This window comes from Oncorhynchus masou, chromosome 6, assembly GCF_036934945.1.
Source record: "Oncorhynchus masou masou isolate Uvic2021 chromosome 6, UVic_Omas_1.1, whole genome shotgun sequence".
Taxonomy (NCBI): domain Eukaryota; kingdom Metazoa; phylum Chordata; class Actinopteri; order Salmoniformes; family Salmonidae; genus Oncorhynchus; species Oncorhynchus masou.
The window spans coordinates 67,561,922-67,578,243 of record NC_088217.1 but is presented as its reverse complement, the minus strand read 5'-3'; the positions used below and the strand labels follow the sequence as shown (position 1 = coordinate 67,578,243).

The window sequence follows — 16,322 nt, the reverse complement described above, 5'->3', positions numbered from 1 at the left end:
AGTCTAGGCATACGTTCTACTATCCTTTGATCATCTGTGATGCACTTTATATCCATTAATCTACATCTTAATTTAGAAGCATAGATTTCACAGTGTACAATGTCGCTTTTCTTTCTCTTGTCAGGGACCAAGTTAGATGATTGGTCTGCAAAATTATCTTCACTCTGTCTTTTGTCTTTTAATTAAATCTGACCAATAACCATTTTTAATTTTTTTAAATGTTTTAGTATGGGTAGTCTCCTTCACTTCTTTGTTTAAAAAGTTGTCATTGCATCAGAAATATAAAACTCATGTCATCAATTATTAGGGATAATTTTTCAATGATTCATGTTTTTGTCATTTGTAGTCCAGTAATAGAAATGTATTTTTAATTCCTAATAATAATTTGTAATCATAATTTAAGCATAAGGGGAAGGGTATCGGCCTCTAGGGGCGGGACAAGGCATGTTCGGAATTGCTTCTCCTCCCACATGTTGAATATTAATGAGAGAAAATAGTCTGCGAGCCTATACGTAGTGACGACACACGAAAACTGCGGGCCCGGATTGCAGCAGCCCCTTGTCACTGTGACGAAGATTGGCACTAAGGTAAGCTGTCACTCAAATTCCTCTTTTTTTTCGTCGCCCATCAATCTAACAATCGACGCAACATGCTTGAATGCAGTGGCTCGCCATGGAATGAGCCAATGTGCACTTTGCAGAATGGACAGTGAGCCAAAAAGACTGATCACACTTAAAGGCAAGCTGTTGTGGCGAGAGAAAAAAAGATGTCCGCTTGTTTGGAAAAGGCGCATTGGAAATTGTGAATGAGAAGGCCAAGCGTGTGTTCACTCATCTACAGACTATTGGATATTCGAATGTTATTATGAGAGATACCTAGTGAGGACCGCAATGTAGTTGGGATGTGTGCTGTTGACAGTTTTATTTGTTCAACATTTGAAAGCACCAATATTATCTGCTACATGTAGCCTGAGCCGCTATACGATCTTTAGACAGCGAGGGTATGATACACTGGTAATCAAATTGACACGAAATTGTATGCACTTTTTTGTTTGTTATGGAAACACATTTGATTTTTTTCCCCCCTTATTTATATTTGCCAATGGATACGGCTTGCTAAGGAGAGATTCGTGGGCCTAGTGTCCCAGTTTAGGATGATGCTTGGTGAACATTACGAACTGTAGATGCACAACTGCTGCGTTAAAAAACATGCTTTATTTAATCAAAATGTGTGCCCGGAAGTTAGGGCTACTGACTGTACAACATCCTTCCCACCCTGCACGCGCGTGAATTGATAACAGCACTGTCTGAATTCCATTCTGATACACGCATACAGTGACCAAGCATTTACCACACTCCAAAAAAGATGAATCCTCCTACCCCAGAATGAAAGGCCCTGTGTTGACATAGTACCCCGACGCTACGTTCTTCATTGGCTATGTATGTATCATGCAATGGTTATATCTAATCTATGACAACAACGAAAACCTCATCTGAACCCCATGTCTGATGCATTTGTCTGTAGGACTGGTAGCCACACAGGTCTTAGGTCTTGGACTGGAATGCCCGTGTATTGGCATCATTGGCAGCGACCATGATGGAAGCCCAGTCGGCATCTCTAGATGAGTACCCGGAGGTAGATCAGGTAAGGAATTGAAGACGAGGAGGAGTGAAGTTTGAACATTTTACAAAGTGGGTGGCCATATTCCAATGAATGAGCTGTGTGATGTTATATACCCCAAACCTAACCACAAATTCGCTAGTAAATGAATAACTGTCTGAAGAAGTGTTCCTGTCCTGAATTCCCAATTTCAATGAGCTGCTGTGAAAGTTAATTTTACACACTTTAAAAGTCTATCAATCCTCTGTGGATTCCATGGCCTCCCAGCAAACATGGCAGAGATAGCGGGGGCTGAGTCTAACCACACATCTTCTAGCTCTCACATAAATGTGTAATTTAACACATTTGCCTTTCAATCAAAGTCATTGTTGCGCCATCAGAAGTCAATCACAAGGGCAAGGACCATCAATATCCAGAGACCGTGAGTGGGGGAATGTTTTTCAAATACTGTAACAGCCACACATCTACGGTGTGCAAGTAGGAGAGAGGCAATATTCATCATCATACATGTCATTTTAATATAATAATATATGCCATTTAGCATATGTTTTTATCTATACAGAACAAAAATATAAACGCCACATGTAAAGTGTTGGTTTCATGAAATAAAAGATCCCAGATATTTTCCATACGCACAAAACGCTTATTTCTCTCATTGAGTGTACTAATTTGTTTACATCCCTGTTAGTGAGCATTTCTCTTTTGCCAAGATAATCCTTCCACCTGACAAGTGTGGCATTAAACAGCATGATCATTGCACAGGTGCACCTTGTGCTGGGGACAGTAAAAGGCCACTAAAATGTGCAGTTTTGTTACACAACACGTTGCCACTGATGCCTCAAGTTTTGAGGGAGTGTGCAATTGGCATGTTGACTGCAGGAATGTCCACCAGAGATGTTGCCAGAGAATTGAATGTTCATTTCTCTACCAACGTTGTTTTGGCAGTTCGTCCAACCGGCCTCACAACCGCAGGCCACGGGTGGAGGTCCTGGGCTGGCGTGCTAACATCTGGCTTATTCACCTGCTGGATCGTCTGAGACCAGACAACTGGACAGCTGATGAAAGATAGACTGGTTTTCTGATCCACTCCCCTACTTTTTTTTTCAAGGTATCTGTGACCAACAGATGCATATCTGTAGTCCCATCAATGCGAAATCCATAGATTAGGGCCTAAGGAATTTATTTCAATTGACTGATTTCCTTAAATGAACTGTAACTCAGTAAAATATTTGAAATTGTTGTATGTTTTTATTTTTTTGTTCAGTATAAAATGACTTGCAGTCATGAGTGCATACATTTTTCCCATATGGGTGGTCCCATTAATCAAACCCACTATCCTGGCATTGCCCACACTGTGCTCTACCAACTGTGCTACAGAGGACCACTTTAAAAACCAATGAATGTCAGATCCTGTGAAGCATTAGGCACAGTTGGAATGAGCCTGACCTGAGGCAGTGTAGGACAGGGTCGTTTTCACTAAAAACTAAATGGAAAAAAACGTTGAAACGGGGAAGGACTAGAATGGATCATGAGTAATTTATAACTGTGTGTAGAAGTTACAGACAGTGTATTCATCGGGGTTCAATGTGAGTAGATGAATGGCTAAGGCGGTGTCTGTAAGCCGCTGAATTGAGACAGTGTTATGAGTGGAAAGAGTCAGACCAATATCTCTCTCCTCTCCCTGAGGTGTGTGTACTCACCCCATTACCACCCTGAGTGGGAGTCATCTACCAACCACTGACTAACTTTACTGGGTTTCACTCCTATCCCCTCCCTTCTCCTCCACTCTCCTTCTATTTTATCTGCCTTGTTTCCCACTCTTCTCTTTACCATACTTGTCTCTTCCCTGGGTAAAGGTCTTGGTGCAGATGCGCGTGGGAGCGGATGCGGAGGGGGATCCGGAGCAGAGTCTGACCGGGGGAAACGAGGGGGGAGCAGGCAGCCCCTCTGCCATGCAGCCCCAGATGCCCATGGACACAGACAAGCAGGCCATCTACAGGTAGGCGAGTCATGGTACTCCTCCACTCCATCCTCCTCATCAGAGCTGTTTCCCTCTGTTTCCCCCCCCCTCCTCCTTCATTTTCCTTCCCTTGTCCTGTTTATGACTGTGAGCTTGTGTGGATGTTGCGAGCGTCGGTGCATGACTGTGTGTTTGTGTACTTTCATTAACTGTGCCGACTGTGGCGTTAATCCTTTGCACTCGCCTGTGCATCGCAGGCACCCCCTGTTCCCTCTGCTGGCCCTGCTCTTTGAGAAGTGTGAGCAGTCGACTCAGAGCTCGGACTGCGTCAGCTCTGCCAGCTTCAACGTGGACATTGAGAACTTTGTCCGCAGCCAGAAGAAAGAGGGCAAGGGCTTCTTCTGTGACGACCCAGACGTGGACAACCTGGTGAGGAACTCTGCACTACCAGGGTCTTGTTCATTTGGGCATGCAACTGAAAACATTTGAAAATGTTGTGCAACTGGAGAAAAAAAAAAGAGTTGTTTCTTATTGGATATGTCCAGTTGGTCCTTTCCTGTTTGAATGTTTTCTTCCTTTTGGTACCTAATGAACATGACCTAGCTATTACACGTCTGTCTTTGACGTTATAAGATAATATAACGAAGTTCCACGGCTGTTGTGCCCCTCAACAAAACACTCTTGAATTGCCTCTTTACATCGAGCAATTGAAAGAGTGTATGTGTGATGGTAAATGTTTTATCAAAAAGACTGAAATAAATGTTGTGACCCATGTCTTTATTGGAAAGAACTGAAGAGACATGACTGACCAGCAAACTTATGTTGAATGACCTAATTGGTAAGGGTTAAGCTTAACCCTTGGCTACGGTCAGGGTTAGAGTTATGGGTTGGCAGCATACCTACCCATGGACTGCTAATGACCTCACCTGACCTTTGACCTCTGACCCCAGATGGTGAAGGCCATCCAGGTGCTGCGTATACACCTCCTGGAGCTGGAGAAAGTGAGCGACTTGTGTAAGGACTTCTGTAGCCGCTACATCGCCTGCCTGCGCACCAAGATGAACAGTGAGACCCTGCTGAGTGGAGGAGAAACTGACAGCCCCTGTTCCCCTGTCCAGATACAGGTACACACACTCACACACAGGTTATACACACACATTTCCCCTTCATAGATTATTTGTATCTTTCCCAGAGGGAACTTTGGCTATTGTATTGGGATTAAATGATAAGCGCATAATAGTACAATTATACAAGATGAACACAAATGAATGTGAATACAGTAAGGCTAATTCTGTGTGTGTGTGTGTGTGTGTCCACAGACCTCCAGCCCACTCACAGGAACCCTCAGCCCTCAAGGCATTGTGATGTCAGCCTCGGCCCTGCAGCAGGGCAACGTTACCCTGACAACAGTCAATTCTGCTGGCCAAGTGTTAGCAGGTATGTCTCCGTGGCATACCACCTCTACAGGTACCCTCTCCTCTCCGGCCTTACTGTGTCCCTGTTAAGACAACTACTAGCACTACTGGGTCATATTAATTATGGCACACCGTAGCAAAACTTTTTTCAGCGGATAACAAAAACAATATTTTCTTAGCAGGTTCAGGTAGTCCCTCCCTGTTTTAGTCAGTTTTCTTGAGTCCGTGAATGTTGCCTCTTTTTTTTCAGAGTTGATTTCAAAGTTGATTATGGGGAGGTGCTGAGGGTCCTTGGATCAAGGTGTTACCAAAAATGCCCTAACTTTTATTTGTGTGTATGAGCAGGTGGTACAGTGTACCAGCCCATCACAGTAGTCACTCCTCAGGGGCAGGTGGTGGGACAAGCTATCTCACCCCAAACAATACGCATCAACAACACACAGGTGAGGAATACACCACACACACAGACAGACACACGGTCACACAAACTACAGCCGGTTCTGTGAATTGACTGTGTGTGTGTGTGTGTGTGTGTGTGTGTGTGTGTGTGTACAGCTCCAGTTGCAGCTCAATCAGGACCTAAGCAGTTTCTTCACCCAGGAGGACAGCTCATCCAAGAGCAACAAGAGGGGGGTCCTGCCCAAATCAGCCACCAACATCATGCGCACCTGGCTCTTCCAACACATAGGGGTGAGTGAAAAACACCTCGTCTCAACCGTTCCTAAGATTAGAATAACTTCAACTATAACTGAATGTAATGTAACCCAGAGTAAAGCTCTGCTAGGTTATTCCAAGGGTGTCTGAGCATGCTTGTGTGCACGTGCATGCATTTGGCCCCTGTCACGATGGCTCGTCCCATGATGGCTCGCCCCATGATGGCTCGGAGCGGTTGCGTTGACAGAGACGGATGTGTTAGGTCCTCATATGACTGGCCCATGGTCTGCTGGCTAAATGCTAATCAGAGGTTAATCAGTAGACAGCCCACAGGCCCAATGGTGGACCTAACCAGACTGGTAGCTAACAGAGGCCCTTTGTTCCCTGTGTGTGTTCTTGCATGTGTGGGTGTCGGTGTGTGTTTGTTGTGTGCCTGCGCGTGTGTGTAAGAGACAGTTAACTAGCAGCCAGATGTTAGAACATCCTAGCCCTCACAAAGACACTTTGAGATGACGCGTCTTCACTACAGCTTGTTCCTCTCTGCTTGCTCCCGAGCGGCCAATCCTGGCCCTCAGGCCTTTGTACATCCTAAAGTTGAATCTAAATACATCCTGGTTGGGGCGAAAGCCCAACCTCCCAGTACCTCATCATTTTTCCCCACATGGCCCACTAGCAATTTATACCGATGTTTTTAATGGTCGATGTGGTGCCCACAAACGTTGCATGATAGCAGATCAAGTAACAGAGAAATTGGGTAAAAAGGTATCCGACTAGTGGCCAGGCTGCTCCGAACTCTTAATTCACATAGGAGCAACTTTACTTAATCAACATCCTGTGCCGTTCCAATACAAATTGACCTTTAGTCTTACGTCATCCATCCACAGTCTCAGTCATCCACCTACTTGGCTTAATAGGGAGCTAATAGAACTCATTTGCTGTAAATTATTGTTTGTGTTCTTTACCCTTCTCTCTCTTTCTTTCTCTCTCAGCATCCCTATCCCACAGAGGACGAGAAGAAACAGCTCGCCATACAGACCAACCTGACCCTGCTGCAGGTCAACAACTGGTGAGGCAATCTTTCACACACACACACACACCTTATACCCAAGCGTAGAAATGTGGCCTCAGATGATTGGCTTAGGCCCTGTCCGTCTCTCCCTCTCCAGGTTCATTAATGCTAGGAGGCGTATCCTCCAGCCCATGATGGACAGCAGTGCTTCAGACACGCCCAAGAGCAGGAAGAGGACTCCCCAGAGCCGGCCCACCCAGCGTTTCTGGCCCATGGCCAACAACATTGCCTCGGCCGGTGTAGGGCAAGAGGTGGCCATGGACGATGACGGTAAATGCCCAGAAAAATGAATAATATGAAAAGTCTGCAACTCTGATATGCTCCTGTTGTGATTTATTAAACCGCAAGTGAGAAATCACAGTAGGAACATATCAGAGTTCCGGGCAGTCCCCAGTCCTTACTACAGGCTGGGAGGAATGCCATGCTGTGGTTTTCACACCTTGATATGACTTGATCTTGCCCTTAACATACCAGCCATCTCTATTACCACGATAACCCCGGTCAACTCTGACTATACGCTGTCCAATTCCGTACTGGTTAGTGGGTGTGGCTGAAGCTTGATCTTTTTCCTCAGTGACCATGGTGACGATGGGCATGAGTGTAGACGAGCTGCAGACGCTGACCTCAGACGGTGCAACACTGGCCATGCAGCAGGTGATGATGGGAGGACACAGCGAGGAGGAGGAGGGCGAGAGCGAGGAGGAAGAAGAGGAAGAAGAGGAGGAGGAGGGAGGTGACATGGCCGGATTGGAGTGACATACCACTACTGCGGGATGTGATGTCACACCCTCATGCATGCCTATGTTTGACTATATTACTCAACACTCATCAGTGTCCAAGACAACCCACACTAGGCCTTTAAGGCCCTTCTAGAAACAGAAAAAAATGCTATTTTTATATGTAAAATGTTTGGAATGAAGGCTGTTTAATTTTTTTCATTTGGCTTTTTTGCTTAGTGTTTTTTATTTTGTTTAGTTTGTTTTTTAAAGAATATTTATGTATGAACATTGAATGTCCAATATGGCTGACCTGCTTTTCAAGGTCTGTTGGATTTCTCTAATAATAAAATGTTCAAGAAAGATTCTCCTCAACTTAGTTTTTTTATTTCGGAGTGTAGACGCAGTATTTCAGGGGAGGATATCGACAGGGTAAGAAATTCACACCCTTATGAGTGCAACATCAAAAACAAATCATTGGAAAAAAAGCTTTTTTTTTTGTAAAAATAAATACATATCTTTATGGCATTTAAAAATTATACAGGTTTTTACTTGTGTTCTCTGTACCATATTTCTCTACAAACACATCTGCTATATAACGGTATATAACAGTGTACTATACACAGTACATGTTCCAACTATTCAACTATTGCCTACATACACGGTTTGTGTGTAGGGATGGAAGGGGCTCACGGTGGAGGTGCCAACCTTCTAATATGAGACCAAGCTTAGGCCAGGATTCAATCTGATCACCCTTTTTGGCTATGCCCCACTTACAGGTGATGTTACCACGATCGTGGAGATCGCATTCAAAGTAAACGCTGCAGATGCCGGCTCAATCGGAATTGACCTTTTACTGTCAACTCAGCCTCAGATGGTGTCCATTCATCGTGGTGCTTAAGAACAAATAATTAGTGTCTCTGAGTAAAGTCCTCTAAATATGTGAGCCGCTGTATCCTTTGGGGATCAAGGACTCAGTGCCTCTTCTTTCTGGGGAAAGATATCACAGAATGAGTGTGTGTCATTTTGATGTTAAATAGACTAACAGATTTAACTGACTAATCCTAAAGAATAAACTACCAAAAGGTTTTCCATTGATTTCACTGGCTGTCTCAGACTTCAAGACTGCTTCACTCTTAAATGAACGGTTCATTCTGCAACTGGTGAAACTCTTAGTAAATCCAGGCCTAAATTAATTTTGATGTCTGAAAACATCTGACAGACTTTGATTTTGGGGTGGACTGTCCATTTAAACCATGTATCTCTCTCCTTTTCATAGCAGCCTTAACAGTATTGCAGTACTGTCTGCCACCAGCAGAGTTCATCAGTGCATCAGTATACAGTACCAACAGTAGAATTCACCTCCATCTGCTGGTGGATCCAGGTCAGAGCGTGTGAGATGAGAGTGTACATGGCAGGATTGTTCTTCCCAGCACAGCCATAGCCCCAGCTAGTGGCCCCCGCCAGCTTCCACACTGATGACTCCTCACAGGCCAGAGGGCCTCCGCTATCCCCCTGAGGAGCCAAACACACCAGGATTAGCAGCAGTGCATTTGACTCCAAATAGGTGAGGGTTATAACACAAAACACACTGTGCTAAGGAACGGTTAAAAGCAGCGGGTGACCGTTCTTGCACCTTTGAACAGGAAATTGGTTGACATTTTCTGTTAATTTCCTGGCGATTCTACTTGCTGAATCACCACCACCTGCTTTTAACCGTTTGTCTTCGCTGTGTGCTTTTTGTCTGCACTTTGTCCTTTAGACAAATGGGTCATGGAACTCTGAGGTCCACTTCTGAAAGATACCTGGCAAGAGTCTTTGCCCCCCTCTAGGTAGCCTGCACAGACCATCCAAGGGGAGATGGCACCCTGGTACACTCCCGGTCCACTGCAGTCCCTGCTGGAGAGCACAGGGACCTGGGCAGAGTGCATGGACACACTGGTCTCCCCTGGAAAGACACACACACACACACAGAGAGGAAGGGCAGGAAAGGTGTATCACAGTATGTGAGGGGCATGTGGTGCATGCTTGCGCATCTAGTCAGGTGTTGAATTTGAGCCCATCACCTCCATCCACTGTGGCACCCCACCCAGAGATCCAGCACATCTTCCCCTCCTCAAATCTCTCCCCATAGTTCGGCAGGCAGATAGGCTCAACCAGACCTGGAGGAAAAGACTTAGCCAATGAACCTGATGTGCTCCTTCAGATTTGAAGTGAATAAGAGCAGTTACTCTAAGGGCTCTATTCAATCCGTATCGCGGACATTCAGCACTAAAGCCCAATTTAAATGTAAAGGCAATGTTCCTGCGTTGGCGGGGGACTGTGTTCACGGTAAACCTTGCATACTGTATGTCAGCATAATCAGAAATGACCTTTACATTTCTATCACGCAATCTCTAATGCTTCCGCGATACAGATTAAAGATTGAATGGAGCCCTATATCACTATCACTCAGTAGGACAAGACAGACAGGAAGAATTGGGGCACATGTTTTGGTTGTTTTGCCTTGGTACTCCATGATACAATGACTATGATGTTAAAGTGCAGACTGACAGTTTAAATATGAGGGTATTTTCGTCCATATCGGCTGAACCGTTTAGAAAAAAATGATATTTGTGACTTTTTCACTCATCATTATTCAGGATTATCTATAAACAGCGGCAGGGTAGCCTAGTGGTTAGAGCGTTGGACTAGTAACCGAAAGGTTGCAAGTTCAAACCCCCGAGCTGACAAGGTACAAATCTGTCATTCTGCCCCTGAACAGGCAGTTAACCCACTGTCCCTAGGCCGTCATTGAAAATAAGAATTTGTTCTTAACTGACTTGCCTAGTAAAATAAAGGAAAAAATAATAAAATAAATGGTAGCGTCCACACTAACGTATAAGTGTTTATTTTTGTATTTTACCTTTATTTAACCAGGCAAGTCAGTTAAGAACAAATTCTTATTTTCAATGACGGCCTAGGAACAGTGGGTTAACTGCCTGTTCAGGGGCAGAACGACAGATTTGTACCTTGTCAGCTCGGGGGCTTGAACTTGCAACCTTTACTACTTTAATACACATAAGAGTTAATTTGTCCCAATACTTTTGGTCCCTTAAAATGGGGAGATTATGTACAGTGCTGTCATTTTTTAACGGTTCACCCGATATGGATGAAAATGCCCTCAAATTAAACCCGACAGCCTGCACTTTAACCTCATAATCATTGTGTCATTTAAAATCCAAAGTGCTGGAGTACAGAGCCAAAACAACAACAAAATGTCGCTGTACCAAAACTTTTGGGGCTCATTGGAGACCGTGGTACCATTAAAGGTAAGAGGCTCTGTTAGCTTCAATAGAGCGATGTCATAGTTTAAGCCCTTTGGTTGGTAGCGGGCATGGTAGACAATCTTCTCCAAAGAGCGAGACAGCACCCCATTGATCGGCTGATCTGTCAATCCCACTTGCACCGCCCACAGCATGGTTTTTGTTGCAAACCTTGAGAAGGGATGGACAGTCAACCAATGAGACATCATATCACTTTAAGAAATAATGCTGTGTTCATGTAAGGTCAGTACAGTATAAATGTTTGTGTGTGTACGTACTTGCGTGCGTGTGTGTGCGCACATGTGCACCTGTGTTTGTGAGAGAGACTCACCCGTAGACACAGTGTGCTGCTGTCACTATCCAGCGTGGTGTGATGATGGAGCCCCCACAGAGGTGTCGGTTCTGATAGTGCAGGCTGGCCTGCCAGGGAAACTGGCCTGGTTTGGAGACGTTCCCTCCCACAATACGAGACCTGAACATGGGCCTGGAGCCACAATCTGCAGGGGGCAGCCAGGGGAAAACCATTGATATGATAATGTTGCTAGTATGCACTCACAACGCACGCACACACTTCCTAACTCCACTGTCACTCTTTCACTCACCTAGGCACTTGAGTACGATCACACTCTCAGAGCTGCACTGGGTCTTACTGGAAAAACAGAGAATGAAGGCTTATACTTACTGCCAACATACACACAGTCTGTGGACCTGAGCAGAGAACCAATTGTATATAACATGCTGGAAATAACTTCAGAAAATGAAATTATACAGTAAACTGGTTCAAATTAGGTTCTTCTCTGGATAACACCAATGCAAAAGTTTGATGTGTACCATGTACAAACCCAGTCAAGCCCTGATGTAATTGAGAAACATGACATGGACTGAAGTGAAACATGAGATCACAACTCGACGCTTACGAAACATTTAGTTACTGCCGCCGAGCAACATGCGTTTCTGAGGGAAATGCTTCACATGAGAAATGTGAAGGATTGACAAATACTGTATCATGCGCGACTTTGGGGTACCTCCAGACAGTTACAGTGCCTTGCAAAAGTGTTCACCCCTTGCCGTTTTCCAAATACACAGAAATTCTTGAGGGAAACCTGTTTCAGTCTTCCAGAGATTTGAGACTGGGACGGGGGTTCACCTTCCAGCAGGACAATGACCCTAAGCATACTGCTAAAGCAACCCTCGAGTGGTTTAAGGGTAAACATGTAAATGTCTTGGAATGGCCTCTTCAAAGCCCAGACCTCGATCAAATTGAGAATCTATGGTATGACTTAAAGATTGATGTACACCAGCGGAACCCATCCAACTTGAAGGAGCTGGAGCAGTTTTGCCTTGAAGGATGGGCAGAAATCCCAGAGGCTAGATGTGCCAAGCTTATAGAGACATTCCCCAAGAGACTTGCAGCTGTAATTGCTGCAAAAGGTGGTCCTACAAGGTATTGACTTTTTGGGGGGGGTGAATAGTTACGCACGCTCAAGTTTTCTGTTTTTTTTGTTGTCTTATTTCTTGTTTGTTTCACAAGAAAATATATTTGCATCCCCAAAGTGGTAGACATGTTGTGTAAATCAACCCCCCCCCCAAAAAATATATATTTTAATTCCAGTGTGTAAGGCAACAAAATAGGAAAAATGCCAAGAGGAGTGAATACTTTCGCAAGCCACTGTCGCTCAAAAGGCTTCAGTTCCGATAACAGGAACGGGGAGACATTCAACCATCACAGCCCTGTTGACAGCCTCACATCAGCATAGTATGTAGTCCTTGCGGTGGCATACCGTAGCTTGATGGCACAATCAAGAATTTGTGTACTTAACGCAAATAGTGCTTGTGAAAAGATCTTTGGTTGTAAGGGCATACGCCAGAAGAGGAAGAACTTGCGGCTGCAGCTGTACATTAGAACTTTAACAGAAAGACTGGCAGACTGGTAGCGAGCACAGTTGTATCTTCTGTCAGAAATGGATGGCCAAATGGTTCACCTGAGGAAGGTGGTGTTATGGATCTTGACAGTCTGCTGGCGATCTGGATGACTCAGGTTGACTGATACCAGGTTAGCCTGGAAGGCCGACTCGACAGAGGAGAGGGGCAGGGATCTGGAACTGATGTAGCTGAGTGAACAAGAAGGAACCACACAGACATTTACAGTTTATTGGGGCAAATATAGTGTGAATCTTCATTTTTCCCGCTTATAAGGCAGTGGGTGGGTTTGGGATGCAATTATGTTGACGTTCTGTGACTAGATCCATTGACAGCACTACCCATTCATTTACAATACATTTATAAAAGTGGTCACAGGATCCTAATATACTTGGACCACAACGGAAATAAGTCTGTTGACTTTATTGTGTTTCATCCACAGTTATTTTGAATGTGTGTCTTTGATTTCATGTGCCTGTGTCACGCCCTGACCTTAGTATTGTTTGTTTTCTTTATTATTTTGGTTAGGTCAGGGTGTGACATGGGTGATATATGTGTTGTTGTGCCTGTCTAGGGGGTTTGTATGTCTATGGGTGTTTACTAGTCTAGGTGTTATGCATGTCTATGGTTGCCTAGATTGTTTCTCAATTAGAGGCAGCTGTTTATTTTCTTTTTTTTGATTGGGAACCATATTTAGGCAGCCATATTCATTGGGTATTTCTTGGGTTATTGTCTATGTGTTCGTTGCCTGTGTCTGCACTTATCTTATATAGCTTCACGTTGTTTTTGTATAGTTCGTGCAGTGTTCTTTCTTCATTAAAGAAGATGTATGCAAATCATGCTGCGCCCTTGGTCTCATCGCTATAACGAACGTGACAGGCTGAGTCAACTTTATTTGTATTTTATAAAAGCAGTTAATTATTAGTCCAAACATACTCCTAACATTAACTAGGAAGGTCTTAAAGGGATACTTTGGGATTTTGGCACTACATCTTTAGTCTTTATCTACTTCCCGTGAATCAGATGAACTTGTGGATACCGTTTTTATGTCTCTGTGTCCAGTTTAAAGGAAGTTAGAGGTAGTCTTGTGAGCCAATGCTAACTGGCGTTAGCACAATGACTGGAAGTCTATGGGTATCTACTATGCTAGCAGATACCCATAGACTTTCAGTCATTATGCTAATGATAGTTAGCAATTGCGCTAGTGCTAATTAGCAACTTCCTTCAAACTGCATGCAGAGACTTAAAAATAGTATCCACATGTTCATCTGAGTCTGGGGAAGTAGATAAAGGGCTTCATTACCAAAATGATCCCCAAAATGGGAACGTGGCCAGATCCGTTGTAACACAGCCAATGGTATAACTGACAATCTTGACCTACTTAGAGCGCTGGTTGTTTGGGCTGGGGATTTTTCACTTCATTTAATGCCAGGCTGATTTTAATGGGATTAGCAATGCAGTTAATGGGACCTTTGGGTACAGAAACACATTAGAAAGCCCTCCCTCTGAAAGCTGGGTAAATGTGGGTGTATTACAACGAGGAGGGAGAGAGTTTTATCACAAACTGCAGAGTCATATCGATGTAATAGTCTCTATCTCCTCAGGCCCTGTGGGAGAATGGTTTCTATGGTGGAATGATCTGTATTCTCTGTGTGTCTCTTGACATTGCTCCACTTACCCTCACCCTAGTCATCCACCATGCCAGCCCCAGTGAACCTCTGACCCTTCACTTATCTTTTTACCCCTGTCACAGAGAACTAATTCAATTCCATTCAATTCCCAACCGGGTACCTGGAGTATCCCATCTGTTTGCAGGCCGAATAACCCAGTGTGTGATCCCAGTTGGTGGAGCACACAGTCCCCCATACACCCCTACTGTTGATCTGCAGCACAGAGCTCCTCCCACTCAGACGCACTAAGAGACAGACAGACAGACATTAGTGTGTGTACAGGTTACTCTGTGAAAAGTCTGGCCTATCTGACCTAGCCTGGGGACGTTTTTAGTCGTGCATGCGTGTGGGAGAGAAGTGTGCATCTCACCACATTGTAGTTCGTCCTCCCCATCTGCGCAGTCGCTGACTCCATCACACTGCGCAGATCTGGCAAAACACAAAGTGGATGTGCTACAGTGGAACTTCCCCGTGCAGCTGACTCCCACTTTGGAAACAAGGAGGACAAACGCATGTACACACAGACACATACACACATTGTTACACACACACACACACACACACACACATTGTTACACACGGTGGTGGAATTGGAAAGAAGTCGTAGTAAAATCCTATGATTCTCTGTAAAAAGCACGTCACAATGATAAGTAATGACATGTTGCCCCCCCCCCCTGATTACACACACAACTTGTCGTGTCATTCAGGCCTCAAGAGTAACTTACTGCACCCTGTCTCCTGTTACACATATGACACACGACTCCTCTTACAATCACAATAAAACAGTACAGAACAACGAAACAATTACAATAACACTATCTATGAGCCACTCAGACGCTGTATACCCTAATCCTAGTACTTGACACTCTATCCTAACACACAACATTGCCTGTTGTAACAGATAGATAACACTTTATAATGCAGCCATATAGTGTCAAGTGCAAATGTGTCCTTGATTTCAATCCAACGACACGTGGTTCAACATTACTGCTATAGACAGACTTTCTGATTATCTGTAATAATATGCTTGATAATGACTTTGTGATAACAAGGCCACAAACTGTGTTCCCTTACCTCCAAGCCCAATGCCTAGGGCTAGACTCAGGGTCAGTAGACCACACGCAACAATCACCAGCAGCAGCCAGTGTGCCAGGAGCTGGCTGCATAGGGTCTTAGTCTCCACCAAGCCGTCATCTGAACCAGCAGAAATGAACCATGAGAGAAAATCTAAACAATGGGGGACAGGGCAACACTGGCACTAGTAAGGCCACAAACCATTAAGAGCCATGGTTAGCCCCATTACAACATGTGAGGCACTCATAGACAGAGCAAGGGGGTTTTCCCGACTCTGTGTCCAGACCACGAAAAACTCTTGGCGCATAGATGGAGAGTCATTGTGTCCTCTGAGGCTTCCATACCGTGCATGAAGGGCCGGACCTTGATGAAGCGCATGGAAGGGAGGTAGCTGGTTGGTGTGAGCTGGCCCTGGCTCTTTGGGGTGGGGGCAGGGGGCTCCTGGAGCGGAGCGGTGGGTACATGGGGGTCCTGGAGGTCCTGAGAGCAGGAGCCGCTGGTCTGGCCACTGAGGGGGCTGACATTGAAGGTGGTGGGGATCTCCACGGTTGGCAGGTCCTCGTGACTCACAGACTCAACCTCAATACGGAACGGGTCCGTTCCCTCTGCCCCAGACACCTGTATGGAGTGTGTACGAGAGAGAAAGAGAGAGAGAGACAAATAGAGAGACAGAGAGAAATAGAGGGAAGGCGTGCGAGAGAGAAGATGGATGGCGTGAGAGAGGGAGGGGGAGAGAAAAAGGGAAAATGAGAACGAGATAGAAAAAGAGATGAGGATGAGTCTTCATGGTCAGTTGTTCGTTCATCTGAAAAGCATTGACGTTAAAACACGCAGACCTCGGGAGGTCAGTCTGGCTACACACCTCCCTCTCTTCGGCTAAACCATCAGCAGCAGTCTTGTCACTATCAGGCATGGCCAT

The 16,322-nt window shown here is 44.9% G+C and overlaps 2 protein-coding genes across 4 annotated transcripts; one reads left to right on the top strand and one right to left on the bottom strand.

Moving 5' to 3' along the window:
• The first annotated feature begins 511 nt into the window (after positions 1-511).
• LOC135542479 (homeobox protein PKNOX1-like) lies at positions 512-7,799 on the top strand. Of its 3 annotated transcripts, none has more exons than XM_064969447.1 (11): positions 512-587; positions 1,525-1,644; positions 3,477-3,619; positions 3,838-4,009; positions 4,531-4,704; positions 4,900-5,017; positions 5,341-5,438; positions 5,551-5,685; positions 6,639-6,715; positions 6,816-6,988; positions 7,293-7,799. In XM_064969447.1, the coding sequence occupies exons 2-11, from the start codon at positions 1,594-1,596 to the stop codon at positions 7,472-7,474; spliced, it is 1,323 nt and encodes a 440-aa protein (XP_064825519.1). In that variant the 5' UTR covers positions 512-587; positions 1,525-1,593; the 3' UTR covers positions 7,475-7,799. The 3 variants fall into 3 exon arrangements, with proteins under 3 accessions (XP_064825519.1, XP_064825517.1, XP_064825518.1); XM_064969445.1 differs by having other exon boundaries at positions 4,900-5,047; XM_064969446.1 differs by lacking the exon at positions 512-587 and adding an exon at positions 632-1,439 and having other exon boundaries at positions 4,900-5,047.
• Positions 7,800-8,400: 601 nt separating this feature from the next.
• LOC135541669 (transmembrane protease serine 3-like) lies at positions 8,401-16,322 on the bottom strand. The gene is made up of 13 exons (XM_064967984.1): positions 16,266-16,322; positions 15,748-16,021; positions 15,404-15,523; positions 14,700-14,816; positions 14,451-14,574; positions 12,722-12,850; positions 11,342-11,388; positions 11,071-11,236; positions 10,738-10,910; positions 9,501-9,596; positions 9,240-9,382; positions 8,797-8,949; positions 8,401-8,424 (listed from the first exon to the last, which is right to left on the bottom strand). Exons 1-13 carry the CDS (start codon positions 16,320-16,322, stop codon positions 8,401-8,403), a joined length of 1,623 nt encoding a protein of 540 aa, XP_064824056.1.